Source organism: Clarias gariepinus, chromosome 3 (assembly GCF_024256425.1).
Source record: "Clarias gariepinus isolate MV-2021 ecotype Netherlands chromosome 3, CGAR_prim_01v2, whole genome shotgun sequence".
Lineage (NCBI taxonomy): Eukaryota > Metazoa > Chordata > Actinopteri > Siluriformes > Clariidae > Clarias > Clarias gariepinus.
This window is the reverse complement of record NC_071102.1, coordinates 27,269,007-27,292,239: the sequence shown is the minus strand read 5'-3', so window position 1 is coordinate 27,292,239 and position 23,233 is coordinate 27,269,007. Positions and strand designations below refer to the sequence as shown.

At 37.9% G+C, this 23,233-nt stretch overlaps 1 protein-coding gene across 1 annotated transcript in view; it reads left to right on the top strand.

Moving 5' to 3' along the window:
* gabbr2 (gamma-aminobutyric acid (GABA) B receptor, 2) overlaps positions 1 to 23,233 on the top strand; it is a 204,344-nt gene that overhangs the window by 87,771 nt on the left and 93,340 nt on the right. Inside the window, exon 3 of the mRNA XM_053492912.1 lies at positions 21,006 to 21,176. Coding sequence (XP_053348887.1) covers positions 21,006 to 21,176 — 171 coding nt within the window. The remainder of the gene's footprint in view (positions 1 to 21,005; positions 21,177 to 23,233) is intronic.

The window sequence follows — 23,233 nt, the reverse complement described above, 5'->3', positions numbered from 1 at the left end:
AAGAATAACGTATGTTATACTAAATATTAATTGCTGTATAACAATTTGATTAGATAAAATAATAGATGGTTTTTATTATCTTGATCTTAAAAAATTGAAAATGTAATTTATAAAACATTAAATTTTATGGTTGTCTCAATAATTTGGCCACCAGTGTATTAGATGCTGAGGCATGTCATGTTGCATCTGATCTATATTGCAGGTCATGCACATACACATTTTAGTTCACATTTATAAATATGCTGTTGTGTGGCATTGCCACCTCTATATTGATGAAAAATAGATCAAGAGATAACATGCCTTATATTTTTTACTACTTTAAACCCCCTCCATCCTTAGTACTGTATCTTAGTTGGTCTCCATCTCACCAACCAGGCAAAGACACATTATGTCCTAAAATAAGGCTAGCCAGTGCACCACCATGCATTAGGACTTATATAATTACCCGCTCTGTCAGGACAGCCAAACTTAGGGGCATTACTGCTGCATGCATTATCATTCGGTCTATTACTGAGCCTCACACTGTCTCTAGATAGGGTGGAGATTCTTGTGGATTTTTGCCCTTAAGTGCATTTTATGGGGAATTCATAAATGCTTCATGGAGCTTTATTTTAGGAAAAGCAGCTTCGTGAACTTCCATCTGACTGAACAGATGTAAGGAGGCAGATCCTGCAAACCCTGTGTGTCAGATGTCTTCCAGCATTAACACACACTTGTGTCCTGTTGTTTTAAATTTAAAATAAAACTTCCTGATTGGTCAGAAGGTGTTGATAAATTTTCTATAAAAACAGACCTTATAATAGTTTCAGCAATAATTTTCATTTTGTATCAATATATCATTAGAACTTATCTGATGGAAGCTCCACTTTATTTAATTCTTAAATAGATTATAAATTAGGTATTTAGCAAAGAAAGCTGCATGTTTATTTACACATAAGGAATCTTGCACACCAATGTTTTGTAAGAGGTGGTCAGCACTGTCATCTTGCACCTCCAGGTCTTGGTGTTTGCATGTTCTCCACATGCTTGGTGGGTTTCCTCCGGATTCTCCGGTTTCCTCCCACAGACCAAAGACATGGATATTAGGCTAATTGGCGTTTCCAAATTGCCTGGGAAGGCCTGGTGTGCTATGGGTCCATGAGGTCACGAGGAGTCGGACATGACTGAATGACTAAACAAACAAACAACTGCTTCACTTACTGTAGCTTATGCTTTTGCAATTGGTTTCTTGGTTTAAATATTTTCTCTATAGTAGCTCATTGTCGCTGAGTATATTAATTGACCGCAAACAGTGTACAGATTTGGATTCATATTAGTAACCAGATGTGTAAAAGGGTTTTCTGTGTTTAATTACACGTTTCAATAAAGCCAACATCCAGTACACATTAAATAAAAACTAATCTAATTAAAATCCAATTTTTGTTCCTTATCAAAATCCATCTTTGCATGTTTAAAACTTTCCTTATATTGACATAAAAAGTGTTTCATCTGGGTTTAGCGTACACCTCTGGCATGAAATAATCCACCAGGCATAATCTGTCATGTCAAGACCATCATGCATGGCTGGAAACCGTAGCAGCAGAAGTTTCAGGCATGGACATAAGTACCATACATTATTCATGTGCCACTGGCTGCTCCTATGGATTTGGTCCTTTCTTGCAGAGCCTTATTTTGCTCTTTAAACTAAATTGTTGCAATGTTGTTGTTTTTTTATTAATCAAAGCACCATGGGTGTTATTTATATTATATACACTGTTTTTAATAATGGTCTAGTACTATACCATGAGACCACCAAATAGAGTGTATGGGTTTCTGCATGATAAAAATACTGTACTGTATAATACATGAGTGTTTGTCTTTTGGCCCACATTCAGAGCTGATATAGGATTAATGGTGATGTGCTATTACGCATCACATGAATACCTACTTCCCACTGATTACAGTACAATTGCCATCATCATACAGTATGCCTGTGAACAAGTCATTGGGGTTTAACCCATTTAATAAATAAATAAATGAACCCGAAATTAATCTAATAAAGAAATTAATCAATAACCCAATAATTAGCAATGTGGATTCTCACTGCTTGGATTGATCATGATCTTGGGGCCGTTTGTGTGGGGTTCAGCATGTTCTGCAGCCGTATGGGTTACCAGACTGGAGTCCAATAATTAGTATCCTTATCCCAAACCTAAGAGATTCATCTGCAGATCAGTCATGACCCTGCCTGTAAAATACTGAATGAGGATCAGTAAATAACAATCAGTTCACAAATTACTAACGTACACTGAGAAGCTTTTTTTTCTTTGCCAACAATTCAATCCACACAAATTCATCTCTTTCAAACTGTGACCCCATAAATTCTGCTGTTTACATTATCTCATGAACACCACCGAGATCTTTTCAAATGACACATTGTCACAGTAAAAACTATATTTATATATTTATTTCATAGTATATAATTGTATAGTCAGCAGGTGCAGAACAAACTTTGATTTTTATTATACCAGCCTGTCTGTTCACTGTCCCACTGTAAACTGTATAACCTGACTTATTAACGCTGACATACAGATGACATAGTGATCCCCAATGACATAGGGATTGGAAATCGAGGACTGTGCAAAACTCTTGAGCCAGACTTTCTTGTATTTTAAATGACTAGTTTCAAACAAATGTTTTATTAATTAAGCCACCCCTTGACCTACAGTATGAATCGATCAAGAACTAAAAAAAATAACTTAGGGCATAAAAAGTGAGAAACAGGTGCAGATGATGACAGATGATCAGGCTGGTGATTAATATACTGGTGATGCTGAATGCTAAGTGGTTAAAACAGATGAGAGGGGAAATGAGGTTACTGCTGAGGTTGTTACATTAACAACCAGTTTTTGAATTGTATCTTTTGTATTTTTTTTATTTAATTGCTTTGCAGCCTGTCACAGTAAACCATGTGTTCCAAGTCCTTTACTAGACTTTTGCACAGTACAGTATACCTACAGTCATGTGTAAATTATCAATTTAAATGTAAAAAAAAAAAAGTTTTGTGTAAAAATAATTTAAAAAATCATCTGATTATAGCAGGTAAAATAAATATGCAATCAATACTAAGTACCCCTTAACGTGTCCACAGGATATAAGAGGATAAATCAGCCCTTGATTAATTAAGCATCAGCAGTTATTGCAGATGTTTAAAAAATTTGCTAGTCTGGAGCATTCAGGTGTGTGTTAACACAATGCCAAAAGGGACGAACATAAGCAATGATCTTAGAAAAGCAATTGTTGCTGCACATCAGTCTGCAAAGGGTTATAAAACCATTTTCAAACAATTTGGAGTTCAGCGTTCTACAGCGAGAAAGATTATTCAGATATATTCTATATTATGAGAAAGTGAAAAGCATTCAAGACACTTGGCAATCTTCCCAGGAGTGGACATCTCAACACATTCACCCCAAAATCAGACCAGGCAAAGCTTCGAGAAACACAAAAACTACACACCCTACAGGCCTCACTGAACATGTCAAATGTTAAAGTCTATGACAGCACAATTAGAGGAAGACTGAACAAGTATGGTTTGTTCTGAAGGGTTGCCAGGAGAAAGCCTCCCCTGTCTAAAAAAGAAGCAAGACTTAGGTTCACAAAACTGCATAGAAAAAACAAAAAAACTAAACAGCATTTCGGCATTTACATTTAGGCATTTGGCAGACGCTCTTATTCAGTGCGACTTACATTTTTATCTCATTACACATCTGAGGGTTAAGGGCCTTGCTCAAGGGCCCAAGAGTGGCAACTTGGTGGTTGTGGGGTTTGAACCTGGGATCTTCTGAACCGTAGTCCAATGCCTTAACCACTGAGCTACCCCTGGCAGAAGCACCTTACACCCACTATCAAGCACAGTGGTGAGGGGGTGATTATTCGGGCTTGTTCTTGCAGTGACAGGACACCTGGACACCTGTTATCATTAAGTCAACCATGAACTCCTTTTTATACCAGATGATTCTAGAAGCAAATGTGAGGCCATCTGTCTGACAGCTAAAATTGAGGTGAAATTGGGCCTGCAACAGGACAATAGTCCGAAGCACACCAATAAATCTACATCAGAATGTCTGAGAAATAAAAGAATCAAGGTTTTGGAATGGCCTCGTCAAAATCCAGACGTCAACCCAATTGAAATGCTGTGGCAGGACCTTAACAAAGCGATGCATAAGCAAAAGCCCAAAAACCTTAATGAACTGAAGCAATGTTGGTTAGGACACTGGTGACATTGTGCCATTAATAGTGTGAGGAAAGGTACTGTATTGCTAAGCATTTTGTAAAAAAAAAATTCTTTATCCTAGAGCTTACAGTATATTTGATATTAGGGGGGAATTAATGCTGGTGAGATGTAATGCGTAGTAAAGGAGTGTACCAATCGCAAAGACATTATAAATGAAAATGGAGGATTAGTATTTTTATTTTTTATTTGATTAGATTTTTTTTAATGGAGAGAGGAAATTGGTTTGTCTGTTATATTGATTTCAAGGGAGCACTTTTATGGATAAATAACCAATTATAGCCTGAGCCTCTGAGGCTTTGGCAAGTCATTGTTACATCTCGAGCACATACAGTACAGTATTATATTGCATAGCCTGCTACCAATGAGGAATATTCCATGCAACACAAGCAGGGAAAGTCTATGATCCTTCCTTTCCAATCTAATTTCGCCCTCTGTGCTTTTCCACCAATGGGATGTTCACCTCAGTACCTTAATGCTCATTTTGGCTCAATTGGCTTTCAAGCATTGACTGGGTAAATCACTGACCCTTTAATTTACCACTTATGCTTTAAAAAGGTGCTTCCCCATGTATTAGAGATAATCATTGAACAACTCTTCTTGTCTGTCCATGTGTGAGCATTTGTGTGTGTGTGTGTGTGTGTGTGTGTGTGTGTGTGTGGGTGTGTGTGTGTGTGTGTTGCTGCTTGAGTGTACGTAGGTGCCTGTGTGTGTGGGTGCATGATGAGCTGAGAAGAAAACAGCACTTCATACAATATAATCCTTTTAGTGCCTGAGGAGAAGAATGACTCAGAAGGAAAAAAAAAAGGGGAAAAATAATGGTTACTACATTCCAGCATCTGCTCATTAATCTTTTATTCTGAACAATTTGACAGGAACAGGACCACAGATTTTAGATTACGCTATTAAATAAATAAATTTTGTTGGTTTCTACTTAAAAAAAAGAAAAAAAAAAGATTTTTTTTTCTTTTTTTTAATGAAAATACCTTGTTCCAATATTTTTGACCACTTGAGAAAAGGGTTGGTTTAAACGAAAGGTGCCATGATATAAAATGTAAATTGATTTTCTGATCATTTCATGTGCATATTTTAATCTTAAACCTAAATGTTTTTCAGTGTATAGCAAAAAATATATTAATATTGCCTCTATTAATATGCTCTAGGTCAAGAGCTTTAGGTAATGTTCTCACCAAACATCAGAATGGGGGGGATAATGGGATTCCAAGGACTTTAACCATGGCACAGCTTTTGTCAAGCTGTTTTTCAAAAACTGCTAATCTCATTAGATTTTCACTGCCAGTGCCAATAGTTAACACGAATTTACACAGAATGTTGTAAAAAAAATGTAGTGAGACAGTTCTGCAGGCTGCAACACCTTACTTATAAAAGAGTTCAAAAGAAAATTGCCAGACTGGTTTAAGCACACAGGACCACTATTCCCAACAATGGTGAGCGGAAATATATCAGAAAGGCCATCAAAGCAGAAGACACAACTGTAAGCCACAACAGGAATCTGAGGCTTGACTTGGTCAATAAAGACCCTATATAACCTCGGATTTGTGTCCTGACATTAATTTATGTATGCATTTTCAGGTGGTTATGATAATGAGGGTGTGTCAGTCAATAATGTCATGCTGTCTCTTATTTCCATTGAGTGATCAATATCAGACTTTGTCAATTGGCTGTATGCCTTGCTCGCTTGTAATGCGTTTGTATGAAACACTAAAGACTCCTTCTGGGGGACAAATAACCAGAGACCCGAGACTTTCACAGCAAATTCAAGGGGGCATTTACTTACTGTATACTGTATGTGTGATGGTTTTGGGCTTGGGTTTGTGATCTTGCCTGCTGTATTTTGAAAAATTAACTAACTAAAATAAGTAAATAATAATAATAATAATAATAATAATAATAATTATTATTATTATTATCATTATAAAAACAATAATAATATTAATAATTAACACATACATCTTGCAAAATAACATACAAAAATACTTATAAATAATGAGGTAATAAAACTTCGAAAAATGTCAAATGATCTCGATTACATGTACACATTCATACTGTACGTAACAGAATAAAAACAACTTTTTTGTGTTTCCATCAAAAATCTGTAAAGATTTTATTTAAAAAGTAATTGACTATGATTTGTGTAAAGTAATGTATTAGTGTATTAATAATGTGATCATCGGAGAATAGAATAGCCAAGTCACATTTAATTTAAAAGCAATTAAATAAAAAAAAAAAACTATTGCAAAAAGAATAAACCAAGAAGAATAGTAATGTTATAGAAAAAGATGTGACGCAGGCCAACATGAACTACAGTCATACCACCCTGAAGTTGATTATTTTCCGATAACAGCACATAATGTTTTAGTCCACTTACAGTATACCACTTGCATTTGCAATTAAAAATAATGCATTTTCGTTATTTATTAAATAATGACACATATAGTACAGTATGTTTTATGCATATACAGGTTAATGTTGTAAAATGTCTACGAAACAATTAAAAAATATGAGCATCTCATATGGCATGTTACAACAGCTACAAAGTCATTCCCTCAACAGGCTCTCATTTTTGTTATAGTTAATAGATCAAATGAAGAATCGTTATGTTATAGAGAGAATTTAAAGTGCAAAGTCTTCCAAAAACACTCATAAGTCATATCAAATTACAGACTTCATCATAATCACCATATAATTATTATTTATGAATGGTAAGATTATAACCGTGTGTGTGACTGTTGACTGAAAGTTCTACAATGGTTGTACAAAATGGGAATAAATATGATGATCACCATTGGCTTCCACGGTCCCTGGTTGGATTACAGATGTTTCTAGACGAACAGATGGACAGAAGATTATAACCATTTCTTCAAAATTCTTCATTGAATTGGTTACATATCAAAAATAGAGTGATCATATTAAGTTCAGAATTTCTTCTGAATTAGTTCTGCACTTCTGCACTTTCCACTTCCCAACATGGTATCAGAATCCCACAGAGCTGGACGCATCACAATAATGTACGTAAATTATGCATGCGTAATGAACATCTGTAAACAGGCTTCACCACTCTGTTTTCGCCTTTTACTGTAATGTTGTTAGTCAAAGTGAACATCATCAAACATGCCTCCTATGATAACCTTCTGATTATAAGAATTGCTTCCTACTGTACCATTGCCCATGCCTATGCTGTGTAGCCAATGGAAAGAGAGAAGGCTTCTTAATTGAAATGCATTTTAAATCACATGCAGTACTATCGTGCAGCATTGGCTTCTTCAGAGAGGAATCGATGAGCTAATGAAAAGCAGACCCATGTGAATTTCTTTCACTTGCTGAGGAGAAATGCAGTCCTCACCTCCACGGAAGCAGGGCACTCTGATGGGCGCCTGATCAGCGAGATCAATATCCCCATGCCGTTTAACCAGGTTGTCCACTTTTAGGCCCTTCACTTCATCCAGGAAATACTCAGCGGCAGTTAATGCTCTTGTTGCCTGAGCCCTGTGCAGAAAATCACAAAACTCCAGAAGACTTGACCTGCTGAGAGAGAAGGTAAAAAATGAGCAGACTTTGCACGCAGTATTCTACATGTTCCGTGTGTGAATGTCCGTGGCTTTTTGTTTCTCTCTCTGCTCTCACTGGTTTTGCTGACGGTGCATTTCTCTCCAGCTCCGAGCATGCTCATTCCTTTCTTGCCTCTCAGAGAGACTGAGCACAATGGAATCTCATAAAAACGACAGTTAGAGCCCGAAGCCACTCCGTCTAAATTTCAGCCTGTGTATCCAAGGGAGAAAGAAGGAGGAAGCATGGTGGAGAAATCATATATATGTAACTGACTGGGCATTGGCATGTTGACGGTGGTGAAGAATATCCAGCTAGGCATGCAGTAAGGCCTGATGTGCTGAATTGTAAAGGCTATCAGTATGAAATTCATTCAGTCATAACCCTCCATCAGTCTCTCAGGCTGATCATCAGAGTACTAAGATCAGTCCTCTCTGCACATTCTATTGACTTATAGTTGGATGTTATTCCTTCACTGATCCACAAGCTCAGCATTTCATCCTGGACGATCTTGAGAAACCTATTTGACGTATTTAAAAATAAAATTAATAAACAGCAGGTGACAAAATTAATTTGTATTTTGTGGGATGGATGGCCGCATAACCCCAGTCCATGTGCACTTCAGTAGTGGACTGTGAAGCCATAAAATGTGGATTCGCTGGTCATTTTCAGTGGTAACAGGCATCTAAACAACCCGCCAGCTAGACTGTAGTAATTGGGGTTAAATAGCCTCAATTATCGGTACATTAGTGGAGTCGTGCTGCAGCATCTCTTCCTCTGAGAATGTGCAGACAGATATGAAGCTGTTCTATGATGTTTGTGCAAATTGTTAATTTGTTATGTATATATTATAAATGTATATACTGTATACAGTACATACTTCTTTACTTTCTGACATAAATAGTGTCAGAAAGTAAAGAAGAGAATAAGAAGGTCCTTGACCAAAATCTCTTTTATATTGCATCTGAAATATATTTGAACTTCCTTGTAGGATAATCAGCACTGCCTTGAATATCTTCTGTTCTTGCCACAATCTGTAAAGAATTTTTTTTTATCTATTAATGTTAAGTCAAATCAAGTGTCCTGCCTGCTTAGGTACAAATAATTTCAAAAGAGATACTATACTATACTATACTATACTATACTATACTATACTATACTATACTATACTATACTATACTATTTTCTACAGTGGGTGCTATGTACAGTATGGTGGGTGCATTGCTTCGTTTTTTTTCCCCTTCTGACCCCAACACACTTTGCAATGGAGTCATTCTATCATCCAAAACCTAAAAAAGAAAAACCTTTTTCCATTGAAAATTCTAAAACTTTTATTCTTATTCTTGGTCCCACACTTTCAAATTAGCACCACTCATGCTATAAAATATATTATAACGTTTTAGTTAGGGTTAGCAACAAATTTCCATTTGAACCATTTTCAATAAAACTCAGCAAAATCCATCCCTTATAGTGTTGGTTATATTTGTACAGATTTATATTAGAATCAGGTTGCTTGAGCTGCCATAAAATGACTAAATATCTACAATAAAAAAAACAGAAGGCAAGGGGGAAATTCCTTGAAATGACATGAAGAAGAAACCTTGAGAGGAGCCAAACTCAATAGGGGCCTGATCATCCTCAGGGTGACATTGGGTAATGCGATTTATAAATCATTACTATTCCGGAATTGTATACTATAAAGTCAAACATTAAACCAGTGTTTACAAAAACAGCCTCTTGTACATGAGCATTCCACCACCACTATGTTCTCCAAATGCCCTCCATGCAGCATTGCTGAGCAGCTGGATGTACTCTGAAGACTGTGCCAAGTGTCTGACGTGACCAAGCAGATACCCGATTGGCTGGCATGTATCTTAGCGACAGGGGACAGATGAAGCCCGTTGTCCTTTCTATGCTGTGTAAGAAAACCTGGGCAATCAGGTCGCATTTGTAGGACCCATTTATAGTTACACTACCCAATTAAATCTGTGTGTACACGCTTATTATGATTCTGGCAATTTTTCACTTGTGTTTTTTTAAGGGGATGTAATTACACTGGAATTATTTGGGAATGCATTCAGAACCTGTAATTAAGTTTAACTAAAAAAAGACATAATATTTTACAATAAGTGCTCTGTTTATACTTGCTAGCTTGTATCTTGTATACTGCTGAATTGGGTTTCAGCTTACAAAAATAGGGTGTGAGACAGGAACACTGGGATGTGGTGTCTAAGAACTGGCACTAGCAAAGGTGTTTAAGGCCCTAATTTAGAGCAGACAGAATATATCTAGCACTAGGTCTATACATTTAAATCAGGATCTATGAAGCAAAAGATATTTTCTTTCCCGTGTAAGGTAACCGTGTAAGGTACTGTATACTGAAGGATGTCGTAGTTGAAGAACAGATGGTAAGAGTCCTCGAAAAAGTAACTTTGCTGCTCGTGGTAAGTCGATGCCGGCCTTAGTACAGCACTGTCAATACTTCATTCTGTAGGGTCCTTGTGCTTGGAATTGGCTGGAGAAATTTAATGAGAATGAAACACTGTCTATTGACTCAGGCAACCTGTGTGTCAGGAGAGACTGCTGTACGAGACCTCACTCAGTTGGGGTGAGCTCCCAGAATGCACAATGGCATTGGTTTCATTTTTTAAACAATTATACTTTGATTGTCTATCCTGCTCCTTCATGCATATGTATGCGCACACACACATTTTTGACATGTTAAGACAAAGAATGATAAATTGCATATTGTATATATTTCCCAAGGCGGCACGGTGGCTTAGTCGCCTTGGACCTCCAGGTCCTGGGTTCGATTCCCGCATCGGGTCCGTGTGTATGGAATTTGCATGTTCTCTTTGTGCTTGGTGGGTCTCCTCCCACAGTCTAAAAACATGCAGATTAGGCCTAATTGCCATTTACAAATTGCCCATAGTCTGTAAATGCTGACCAGAGATCCAACCATGATCGTACAAAATAAATAAAATAGTCAATAAAGAAATAAATACACTGGTCACCAATGTTTTGTATGCCTTATAGTGCAGTATATTATAGTTAAAAAAATTTTTGTAAATTTTTTTTTACACTTTGAATCCAGCTCTTCCTTATTATAAGTCACCTAAAACACTGAGGATGGAAAAGACTAACATGTCTTTTCTTCAAGACATGTGAATTCACCCAAACATCTTTTCAAACTGTTGCATGTGCTGCATCACGGGGTAGTGTAACACCCTCAGAGGAATGTGATATCCACCTTCTTCCACTTGTATGACATTTACATTTAGGCATTTGGCAGACGCTCTTATCCAGAGCGACTTACATTTTTATCTCTTTACACATCTGAGCAGTTGAGGGTTAAGGGCCTTGCTTAAGGGCCCAACAGTGGCAACTTGGTGGTTGTGGGGTTTGAACCTGGGATCTTCCGAACCGTAGTCCATTGCCTTAACCACTGAGCTACCCCTGGCCCTGAGCTCACAAACACCTGCAATTGGCTAGTGTTGCTGTGATTGACAAGTATGAGGGAGTGTACCATCAAGAGCAAGGTCATTTGTGCTCTTTAGAGACTCTGGCATGGATTGCTTTGACAGTGCTGAGATTCAAAATTGCGACGCAAGTGATTGTGCCACTAGGGAGCCATTAAAAGCAGTTACAATAGTGCAAAAGAGAGAGAGAGAGAGAGCTTAGGTTACAGTGCTAATTACAGCTCAAAAGGGTCAAAAATTATAACGGTTTTAAAGAGACATTTTTACAGTCTTATCTCTCTTGATGATGGAGTGCATTTTGCTTTCTTCATCTTCACCTTTCAAAGTCATTTATTATTATCTTCAAAATAAAAAAAAAAGGTGTGCTGCACTTTATTGGACTTATTAGGGGAGCTCTGTGACCTTCCAGTCTCATGGCTGTGGAGCTGCGAGGCGTCACACACAGAGGATCTTCTCCCTCGTTTTAATTAACACTGGCACCAGGAGATTGATGGAAAGGCGACACAGCTTGTTGGGTTTGCCACTACCCCCTGGAAGGGGTGAGGGGGTGGCAATTAAAACCTGGCTAAAGTGTGGCAGCACGCACAGCAGGATAGAGGGACAGTTGGGGGAATGGAGGAGAGAGGGATTAGGAGACGGAGACGAATGGAGACTTCATCACCACTTCAGAGCAGCTCGTAAAAAAATGTTGGAACATGTGCCGGATGTCTCTGCGTGTGACAGGATCACTGACAGGGCTGTTTGATGGATAAGTGTGTCAGTGTATTTTTCTGATCACGTGCCAGCTCCATATACGGAATGTAGACTACTAGCTGAGGGTATTTGTATGTTTTTTGTTAGAATGTGTCCATGCACTAGGGGGTCTTATTCATTTTTACAAGCTAAATGGTAATTAAGAAAAATAGCAGATTGGTTGTCTTTTCCATAATTAAAGCATGAATGGATTCAGGACATAATTGTTTTCAGGCTATTTTATTAGTGCAATTAAATGCTGATGAACAGCAGCGAAGAATAAGTCAAACTGCACACCAATAAACAGCTATACACATTTTATAAATTAGATTTTCCAGCTTCAATGCCTTATCTGTTAACAACAAAAATAATTCAATTAGGGTAGAAAATGTAGAAAATAAATGTGTGGAAATAATAATAATAAATCACATTATACTATCTAACAGTAAGTACCCTAGTCAACCATAGCATTAGCACCATTACCACCGTAGTGCCACCAGGGCGGCTCGGACCCCCTCATACCAGGCTCTGCAGGGCCTCAGCGGGTGTACTGTGGTGTCTGGCACCAGGGCGTTGGTAGCGGAACCTTTGGGTGCTGTAGGGTCCAGGGTCGGCCCTCATTGGATCAGAATTGTTTGTCCAGGGCATCCCATTGGCCCTCAATAGCATTGAGATCTGAGTTTGGAGGCTGGGTCAGTTGTCTCGGGCTCTGGTTCTAGAGCTTTTCTATTGTGTCTAGCATGAACCTTTTTTCCTTGGCTTTTCTGTGAAATCAGACAGGATGGACATGTCTGATTTCACAGAAAATGGGCACTCAAGGCTCAACCATGCCCTTGAAAACAAAGTGCCAGCGCACTTGGTCTCCAAAGTCATGGTGAGCCTTGAGTGCCCATGAATCCTGTTACAAGTTTATTGGTGTCTACCCTGATTCTTGAACTGAAAGAAGCTCATGCCCATCAACGAAGCCCTGCTTATAGCACAATAACCAGTCCTTTTAAAGGATGGATGGTGCTACAAATGTCTACAGCTGAGTATGAAAGGTTTATAACCAGGATGTGTATAAAGTGCACCACTAAACTCATAACCTACAGTAAGTAGCATCCATATGATGATTGTGGGTGGGTGTTTATCAAATACAGTAGCATGTGCAGCTTGGAGCTCGGAGTGGGAATTCACTGTGTTACAAGTCTATTTCAACCTTGCTGAGCTTTAAATGACAACAACAAGAACAGCAAGTGGAATTCCTTTAGAAGAAGACTGAATGGTTAAAAAAAAGTGTGATATAATCCCTCTCAGCATACACTGGAGTAGCTAGGATGGATTGTTCTCAACGAGTTTTTCGAAATGGTTTCGTTCATTTTTAGGTTTCCTATTCTGTCTGCCATGAGTGCCACCGGTACTGTATGGTGTACATAGTTAATATTTCTATGTGGCAACTAGTCTGTGCATCGCTTGCCTTGTGTGCTACAGTTGCTGAATGAAGGTGTGTATAAATCTCACTTCTTCTAAAGTTGCATAAGCCTGCAGCCTAAAAGACCTAATCTGAAAGAAGTATCTCATCTAGTGAAGATGATACCCTTTTAAATAAGACATTCTGGGCTGGATGTCTGTGGGTAAAGTCGATCTCCTGCTGACACAATATCTGCAGAAAGGAAGGAAGCCTAATTGTGTGTGACCTTTTCTTGACTTGCCTTTGCTTTTGACTGCATGCTATAAACTTTGGCTTGAAAAACAGGATGAGCCTCAAACAGCCACGGGCCATTATTGTAGAGGCAGAAAGGACACGGATCAGGGTGACTGATTTAAAGAAATACGTGCTCTCCAGCAAAATCACATAACAGTCCCAAGAGGCAAAGCCATCACAACTGTTGAGCATGTTCTCTGAAAGTCAGCTTCGAAACATTGTCAGTCAAGAAAATCCAGCTTTAACACATAAAAAATGTGTATGAATATGAAAGAATTAATTAGAATTTTTTAGACCGTTCAAGTCCCAGTTATGTCTCCGTGGTTCTCCATGTGGTTATACAGATTCTTTGTACATGCGGCTTGTACAGGTTTTTAATTATTCTGTACAAGAAGTACTTGACTTTTAAAGTTTAGGCACGGTCCTACTGAATAAACGCCATGCGTTGATGTGAGATCAGCATACTCACATAAAGGCATATTATTGTCAGTAACATTACCATAGTCACAAATGTAAAGGAAATGAGAATAATAGAGCTAAAAGATTGAATCATAGTGCTTTATTAAGGCTATAAGATTACATGCAGCACGTTTTTTTTTTTTTTTTTGTAAAATCAGGTTATCCTGTCAAACAAAATAGATACAGAACCTAACGTCTGTACATGTACAAGGTATTAGGATATATCATTAATTATTAATCCCATGTTATTCAACAAAGCATTAAATCACATTTATTAAAGTGAGCTGCCAAACTATAGCTAAAATCAAATCCAGTAGATTAATGGCTATTAAGACTTAAGTGAAACAGCTATACCTCTGTATTTGGAACCTACAAACTTCACATATTAATTATTCCACCCTAGTTAGTAGCATCTCACTGAGCAAAGACAATGTGGTCCTCTTGATGATACTCTTCATCACTCTACAACACTCATGAAGTGTTGACTGATCTTTTGTAAATAACCACTGAATAGCCATACACTGTAGCTTGGATCTAAACCTTTTGTTCAAATAAGTTTGCACATGCTTTTTTCTTTATTACAGGTGGTTAAAAGATTTGAAAGGCAGCACAGTGGCTTAGTGGTTAGCACCTCTTGGTCATAAGTTCAATTACTGCCCCGGGTTTGTCTGCATAGAGTTTGCATGTTTTCCCTGTGCTTGGGGGGTTTTCTCCGGGTTTTCCGGTTTTCTCCCACACTCCAAAGACATGCAGATGAGACTTATTGGCGCTCCCAAAATGACCGTAGTGTCGGAATGTGAATGTGCATGTAAATGTTGACGGGAGGTCCTACCACAGTCCTACAAATGTGAATAAATGCAATGGTCACCATTGGCGTACATGGTCCCTGGTTGGACTACAGAGGTTCCTGGATGGATGGATGGATGGATGGATGGAAGATTTGGAAATGTGTAAATGATTAAACATGCTGAATTTCATACATCAGTTAAAGAGCATCTCAGCTTTGTCATTATGGACCATCATAATGTTGTGGGTGAAATAAATAGTTATTTGGATTTAGAGCCACATTTGAAAATTTTGCCTCTGGTATGTTGTACCGTGACCCGTTGGAGTAACATAAAACAGCGCATAACTAAAAAAGTTCTGAGTTTGTTGATTCTTGGTTGACAAAAAGGTTAAACTGACTATGTAAGATTTATTTGTGGCTGTATATTCATTTGCACCTTGTCTACATTTACACCTGTCTCCATTAAACAAAATGCTGACGTTATCACCGCTGTTTCTGCTGAAGCTGCACTCTGTCCCTGCCTTTTCATCATCAACTTTCTAGTACAAATAACCACCAACAGTGTCGTGTGACTAAACTGTCTCTCGTTCCTTGTCTAAACATTATTATTTCTCTCAATGCTTTATCGCACTTTTTAACAGAATGCAAAATGTGTTGCTATTCACACAGTTTAACAGAACTCAAAATGTGTCGCTATTCACAACTTCCCTGGCTGTCAGAGAACATGCACAATAGTACGCAATCGAGATTTGTGGACCTAATCAAACTTAATTTTTTTCCTGAACAAACATTAAATATAACTTTAGCGAAGTGCAAGTCATAGATATCCTGCTGTCTTGAAGGATTGTGTATACAGTACCTACAGTATAAGTGTTAATTGTGTACTCATGTTGGTCTGAAATAAAAAGTGAATGGTATTCATGACATGACTATGAGATCACAAATATGATGGATAGTTTAAGGCTTATTGTGTGAGTAATCTGCGTTACTATATTTATATAAAACTTATATGAAAACTAAATATTGTTAGAACATTAATAATAATTGAGCAATATCACGTGAAAGGGAGTGCTGTTGTGCTGGATATTGGCACGGCTGTAATTCAGTCTTTCGCACAAGGTTCAGAATATCAGCTGCGTTAACGTTTCTGGGTTTATTCCTAAATAGTGTAAAATGGAAAGCTGAAACACTATGTAGGGTGTACAATCAGTTGTCCCACACAGCAAATAGTTCTGTTGATCAGAGATTAGAGAGGCATTTACTGTACCATACTCCAGATCCATGCTGACATGGACATTTATGGCATTAAGTAGATGCCCTTGTCTAGATACATTTTCTCTCATTATACGCATTAGCAGTCAAGGGTTAAGGGTCTTGCTCAAGGGCTCAACAGTGGCATTTTGGTGGTGCTGACCTTCTGATCATTAGTCCAATGCCTTAAACACTTCCAGTGCCCTTCATACTTATGGGTTTTGATACACTATGGGTTCATAAGCATTATTGTCTTTGGCTTAATCTTGATAGAAAAAACTCCATCAAGCCATATTTGAATAGGGTAAAACCAGTAGCCTCAGTATCTACCAGGAGCTGGTACTGAGTTAAACACACTACAAAGTCTGTTTGTCTGGTTACTTTTTTTGTGAAAACGAGCGCCTGATTTTCACTGTCCCAGCATGCACACTTGGTCTTCCACTGGGTCTACCACTTATTTTTTTTATTTCTGCATATCATTTAATATTGAATAATACACCTCCTCAACATCCTCTGTTTTTTATTTTTTTTTTCAGTTTAAAAAAAATTTTGATTGCATACAGTGAATTCTATTCTACTGTATACACTGCTGTTATCCCTCAGACTGGGTACTTTGCTACAGTACAATATGTTATTAAATCGCAAAGCAATGCAATTTAAAACATTTTTATTTTGCAATTTTAATAATTAACAGTTTCACACGGGAGCCTTAAAATAATACATATATACTGTAGATTTAGATTTCTAATAAACAAGCTAGGGATGACCGTAGTAAGGCTAATCTTCTGAGACAACACGAGGAGGATATCTTACCTCAAAAAGGAACCCATCTTCTTCTGCGTGACACTGAATAATGAGAATCTTCCTAACAAGGTCTTTAATTTTCTGCATCCCAGACTACTGCTAAACAGGTCTTCTTCCGTGTTACCAAGCCAGTAACCTGGAGTTAGTGTAGCTCCTTTTTTTTATCCTTAGGTCAACACAGATGTTATTATTCAGTCTCACTTGCATATTCATTTATCTATAAAAACCTGAAGGTGATAGTCTTCTGGCCATCTCCACATTCTCCGAATTTAAGGTATTGGACAGGCATCCAAATAGGTTTTGACAGTCAGTGCCAGATGTATGCACGGCACATGATGCCTCATAGCATTAAACGTGATACTGCTGCAAAATGGGATTGTAATGCTTCTGACATTAACTTTCAGTTTCCTAATGCTGTCGCTCATCACACAAACTGTGCATGTGAGCACCTACTAGGACTTGTTCTCTGCATTAGGGACAGATTGTGGTTTTAAAACCCCTGTGCAAATAATGGACTCACAAACAACAGAATCACATTACCATAAAAAAAGCATGCAACTAAAGAGGGCATTCAAGCTACATTACAGTAAATAAAGAAGGGTACAAAAATATAATGTTAAATAAAGACCCTCATTTCATCACATGTAAACTGTATGCACAGCATTAATATGAATGATACAGTATGCCAATTAATGTAACTGTAATTCTATGTCCTTGTGGTCTATGAACATTTTTATATTTGTACTGTCGAAAAGCCAGCCATGACAGAAAGGCACCAGAGCACCTACAGTACTGTAGTTCACCACAGCCCACCACATACTGTACATATGGGGCTCAGCAGGTAACGAGCCCAAGGCCAACAACCTGACCTTGAAATTCCTCAGATGCCAATCCGAACAAGCACCCATTGGATGCGCCAGACAAACAAATCTATTCACCGAAGGTCCCACCCTAAAACACAATAGCAGCAAAAGGACAAGAAGCCCTGCAGAGCCATTCCTTGAGGCACCAGAACCACCCCAGTTGCACAAGGGATCTGCCAGAATTGCCAGATCTGTTAACTAATTACATTAAGCTTCTTTAAAAAAAAAATGCATTTCTGGTTGCATCTTTGCTTTTGGTTAGCACTGTCGTCTTGCACCTCCAGGTTTTGGGTTTAATTCCCGTGTTGAGTCTGTGTGCATGGTGTTTGCAGGTCTACCCTGTTCTTTGAGGGGTTTTCTCCAAGTTCTCTGGTTTCCTCCCACAGTCCAAAGACATGCAGATTGGGCCAAATTGCCCGAAGTGTGTGAATGTTTCCATGTATATGACCTTAATCTGTAGAATAAATTTAGTGTTGAATCGCAGTTGTAGAACCATTTGCCTAATTAAGGGTTGGACTCGGATCTGTAGTTTGTTATACAGTATGTTATGAGCCAGAGAGAAAAAAGTAAAAGACAGTAAGGCTAATCTATTGAATTGCTTCTGCTCTAATGGGTTTAAGGCATTAGCATTGCTGTACTTTTAAGTTGTTTTCAAGCTGCTGGTTGCGTTGTTGAGGAGCATTTATTTTAGATAGTCACGGAGTCACGAATAGCTGTCCTGTCATGCCTAATTGTTCGGATGATAAATAGACAAGTCAAAAACATATGTTATTTGCACTGCCTAATTTTCCATCAGTGTTTCCATCCCATTTCTCAATCCTTTTCTTAGTCTTGTCCTTGTGAAAAACTACTTCCCCGGTAAGGTCGGGTTGTTTTCCCACTGGAGGCTGACAGGTGATTAAATCTCAGGCTCGCATGGTAGCAGTGATGGTAGCTCGTGCTTGTTCACTGCAAGGTACTCGGTAGCTTAGTCACTGTGCAGTTGGAAAGAAAAGAAGTCACAGCCCACTGATGGTGCAACATCCTGTCTTACATTTGCACGCAAATGCAGTTCTACTTCATTTTTGCAAGAGTACTGTATATCAGAAGAAATGATTGCAGTTGCATTTGTTGTTTGGCCTTTACTATCAATGGTGATGTTACAGAGTTATTAAAATCATTGATAAAGCTAAGAAGTAGGGACTCAAATTTAGATGGAATAAGAGTTTGAGAACAAGTGACAGTTATCTGAGCCATTGCTATTAGGAGACACAGATATAATCGCCCGGACCTTGTGAAAGTCATACAATTGTATGAAGGTGCTGATGGAGGGTGGTAACTTGGAGGGCAAAACAGTCTGATTGAGCCACTGCTTCAAAAAATGTAAATAGATTTTGCCAGAACAAATGCATACTGAAGATGTTCTTTAGCAAAAATGGCCATTATAGATTATAACCAGTCAGATTTAAATGAGACTGTAGAAAACATGAAATGTGGAGCGATACACAGTGATGGAGTGATGTTGCCGTCCATTATCACCACTCATTAAAAAAAAAAAGCCTCTCGTTCAATCAGATTACTCGGTCATGACTATACATGGCATATGATCCTTAATACTTTTGGTCATGATAATATGCATTTCAAACTTCTGAATGTCTGAAAATGTTACATTATTACAAATCTAATTAGGTGTGCACACAACCAGATGATAAGTGTAAGCTAGAACCTTTACCATTTAAATACTGTATTTTTTTTAAAAGTTAGACTCTAAGAAGGTTTATATGTTCATCACTAAAGGACTAGCAACCTTCAGGCTTTATTTTACTGTAGTCTGAGTACCATGTTTATACAGTATACTGAGCAAGGTCTGTTATAAATAGTATGTTTGACTTACATCAATGCCCACCATTCATGAAACAATTAACATGAAAAGAATTGACACATATACTGTACGTGCACCCAAATTGGAAAAATATGTATATATATATATATAAGTGCTCTATACACTCCGTATCAGATTATGTTCTCATTTCAAAGCTTGCCTACAGCCTTGACGAATGCATAAATATGGAATATTATAGCGCCATGGTGGGTTAGCACAGTCGCTTTGCACCTCCAGGTTCTGGGTTTGATTTCCGGGTTGGGTCTATGTGCATAGGGTATGCTGTTTCTCCCTGTGCTTGGTGGGTTTCCTCCAGGCACTCCGGTTTCCTCCCACAGTCCAAAAACATGCAGATTAGGCTAAGTGGTGTTCTCAAATTCCCCGTAGTGCGTGAATATCGACCGTAGGTGCTACCACAGTCTTACAAAATGGGTGCCAATGGTGACTCTGTTGGACTACAGAGGTTCCAAGAGGGTCAAAGGTAGTTCAGTGGTTAAGGCTTCTGCCTACGGTTTAAAAAATCCCACAACCTCTGTTGGGCCCATGAGTAGAGCCCTTAACCCTCAACTACTTAGATGTATATCGAGATAAAAAACTTAAATGTAAGTTGCTCTGGATTAGGGTGTCGCCGAAATGTGGATGAATAGATGCATAGAATAATAAATCAACAGACTTCATAAGGAGAAAAACACAGAACTTAATCTTTACAAAAGAATGTAAAGTAATGGTAAGAAAGCAAGCACTTTATTAATTTTCAATAAGCTCCTCGTGACATCATTGACATCATTATATATTCACACACACACACACACACACACACACACACACACATAGAAACCAGTCAGCTGAGGTTGACTGTCAGTGGTGCAAATTTTCACGGTTCCCGTCACCATAGGCACCCTGTGAAGTTGTCAGTGCTGTCTTTTTATAGAGATGTGTGACTGTGTTGATTTGTTCACACCTGTACTTTGGACTCCCATAGTCCTGACACAGAGAATTTGACCTGGCTCATCACACTTATCCAGCACAAAAAGGCCAGCACAGAGTTTACCAATTTGGATATACTGTAAGCTTCAGATCTCCTTATCACTCGGTGATGTCATGGAATCCACAAAACTCTTTACCTTGATCGCACATCAAAATAAAAGGACTTGCTGGATTTCTGTATTCATTTTTTTTGTTGTTGTAGTGATTGGGTGTTTTGTGCCATCTACTAAAACAATATTTCCACTCTCTTCATATCCACAGCTTTCTTTTGCCGCAACAACACCAGTCCTGGCAGACAAGAAGAAGTACCCGAACTTTTTCAGGACAGTTCCTTCAGACAATGCAGTCAATCCAGCTGTTGTGAAGTTCCTTAACTACTACAACTGGAGCAGAGTGGGCACTTTGACTCAAGATGTCCAGAGATTCTCAGAGGTTAGTCTAAAGATCTGAGTTCATCATAATAATAAATAAAAAAAAAAGATCAATTATGTTAATTCATTATCCTGTTTGTAAGAATGTTTTTTAATTAATGAGTGTTTCCCATATCCTTTTATAACTAAAGCAGTATGTTAACTTGTTTGTAAATTAACAAGTAACCTGACTCATTCATTATTCATTGAGTACTTTGTTGTTTGGAGCATGCAGTTCTACATCAAAAAGTGTAGCTTTTTAATGTAGCCTTTGTACTCCTTTTGGTCAAATGCAGGCATTGGTTCCAAGTGAATGAATTGATTTGCATTGATGCAGTTTGTTTTTGTACACAGCCAACATAATTTGATCATGTATATTCAAAGCTCTGGAATAAAAGCAAACTCGATGCAGTCACCCAAACTCAGAATCAAACCCAGGACCCCAGGGCTGTAAGGCTGCAACAAAACCCACTGCATGATCATATATCTTTAATCAAATTAATTTAATGCTGGTCAGCCACAACATCCTTACAAGCTTTGATATTGTGAGTGGAAACACCTTGGTGCCCAAAATCTTGACAGCAGTTGGTATATAATTATAATTGATAAGCGGGCGGACTGGCGGGTTTCCTTCCACAGCCCAAAGAACCTAAATGCAGATTTAGGTTCCCAAGTTCCCTGTAGTGTGAATAAGTGTGTGTGTGCCCTGCGATGGATTGGCACCCTGGACCAGGGTGCTGTAAGTCTCCTGGGATAGGCTCCAGGACGCCTGCGACTCTGTATAGAGGATAAAGCGTTATAGATGACAATAATTAATAATGAATGTTACTTCCTTAATGTGTTGTGTTAATTTTATAGTGGATCAGTGTATTAAGTTATATTAATGGATGTAGATGAAGTAGCAAATTTCTGCATGACTCTTGATTGAAAAAACGTATATTGGTAAAATCTCAGTAGTCTTCAGAGTTCAGCTTTACAAGTCTTGTTCTCTATCATCCTTGCTCAAGATTTTTTAGCAGTGTATAGGCATATACTGTACATAACTCAATATTATTCAATTTTCATATTTGAGAAGTAAGATTATGGTTACATTAATTTAATTTTTCTTTTGGGGTGATATAAATATTAACATATTTGCCTCTAAGTAATGGTAATTTATTTAAAATGGGTTGGGTATGGGTTGATTTATTTAAAATATTTATTCACACAAAAAAATGGACAAAAGCAGTTCAGAAAAGAGACAGGGGGATGTAGAGTATAGTCAAGTCAATGGGCAAAATGCAGTATCAAAAAGTCAACGAGAAAGCATCCAGTTTAATGTTTAAAAGTATACAATCTCTAAAGTTGGAAAAAATCTAAATATTTTTCATCATTATTATAAAAAAATTAACAGATTGTTTGATTTCATGTTATAATTCCAATACAGTGAAACCTTGAATTACGAACATAATTTCTTCCATATTTCAAAACACTTGTAAATCAAAGCGAATTTCCAAGCAAAGTACACACACCCATACAAACACAAAATAAAATGTATTACTCACACACATCGTTAGTGTTGTAGTAAACAGTACACGCGTGCACGGATGTTGATTATACCAGTAAGAGTAAAGAGAGCGCACTAAGACCCAGCAGAGGAGACAATTACCCACAATTCAGCAGTGCAAGAGAGAGAAAAAACATTGGCTCAATTGTGATCACTTGACGCTCTGCGTCAAAACAAGAAGCGCATGCGTGATATACCATACTCGGTACTTATAAACCAAGACTTGTTCATTTTTCAATTTAAGTTTTATTAAAAATCTTTGCTCATCTTGCAAACCACATTACTCACAATCCAAGGTTCCACTGTATTTTTTTTTTTGCCTAAAAATGTCAAGCTTAAGGCAGTGGTTAGCATTATCATAACTGTTAATACAGTATGCCATTCCAATACATCACTTATTGATACATTTCCATGACTTTGTTTTTAGTTGTGCAAGCTTATTTGACTTTGTACAGATTTCTACTGCGTTTATAGTATTTGAAAAAATCATTTAGTTCCATCTTTGAACAAGAGACATTATTTATGGATAAGAG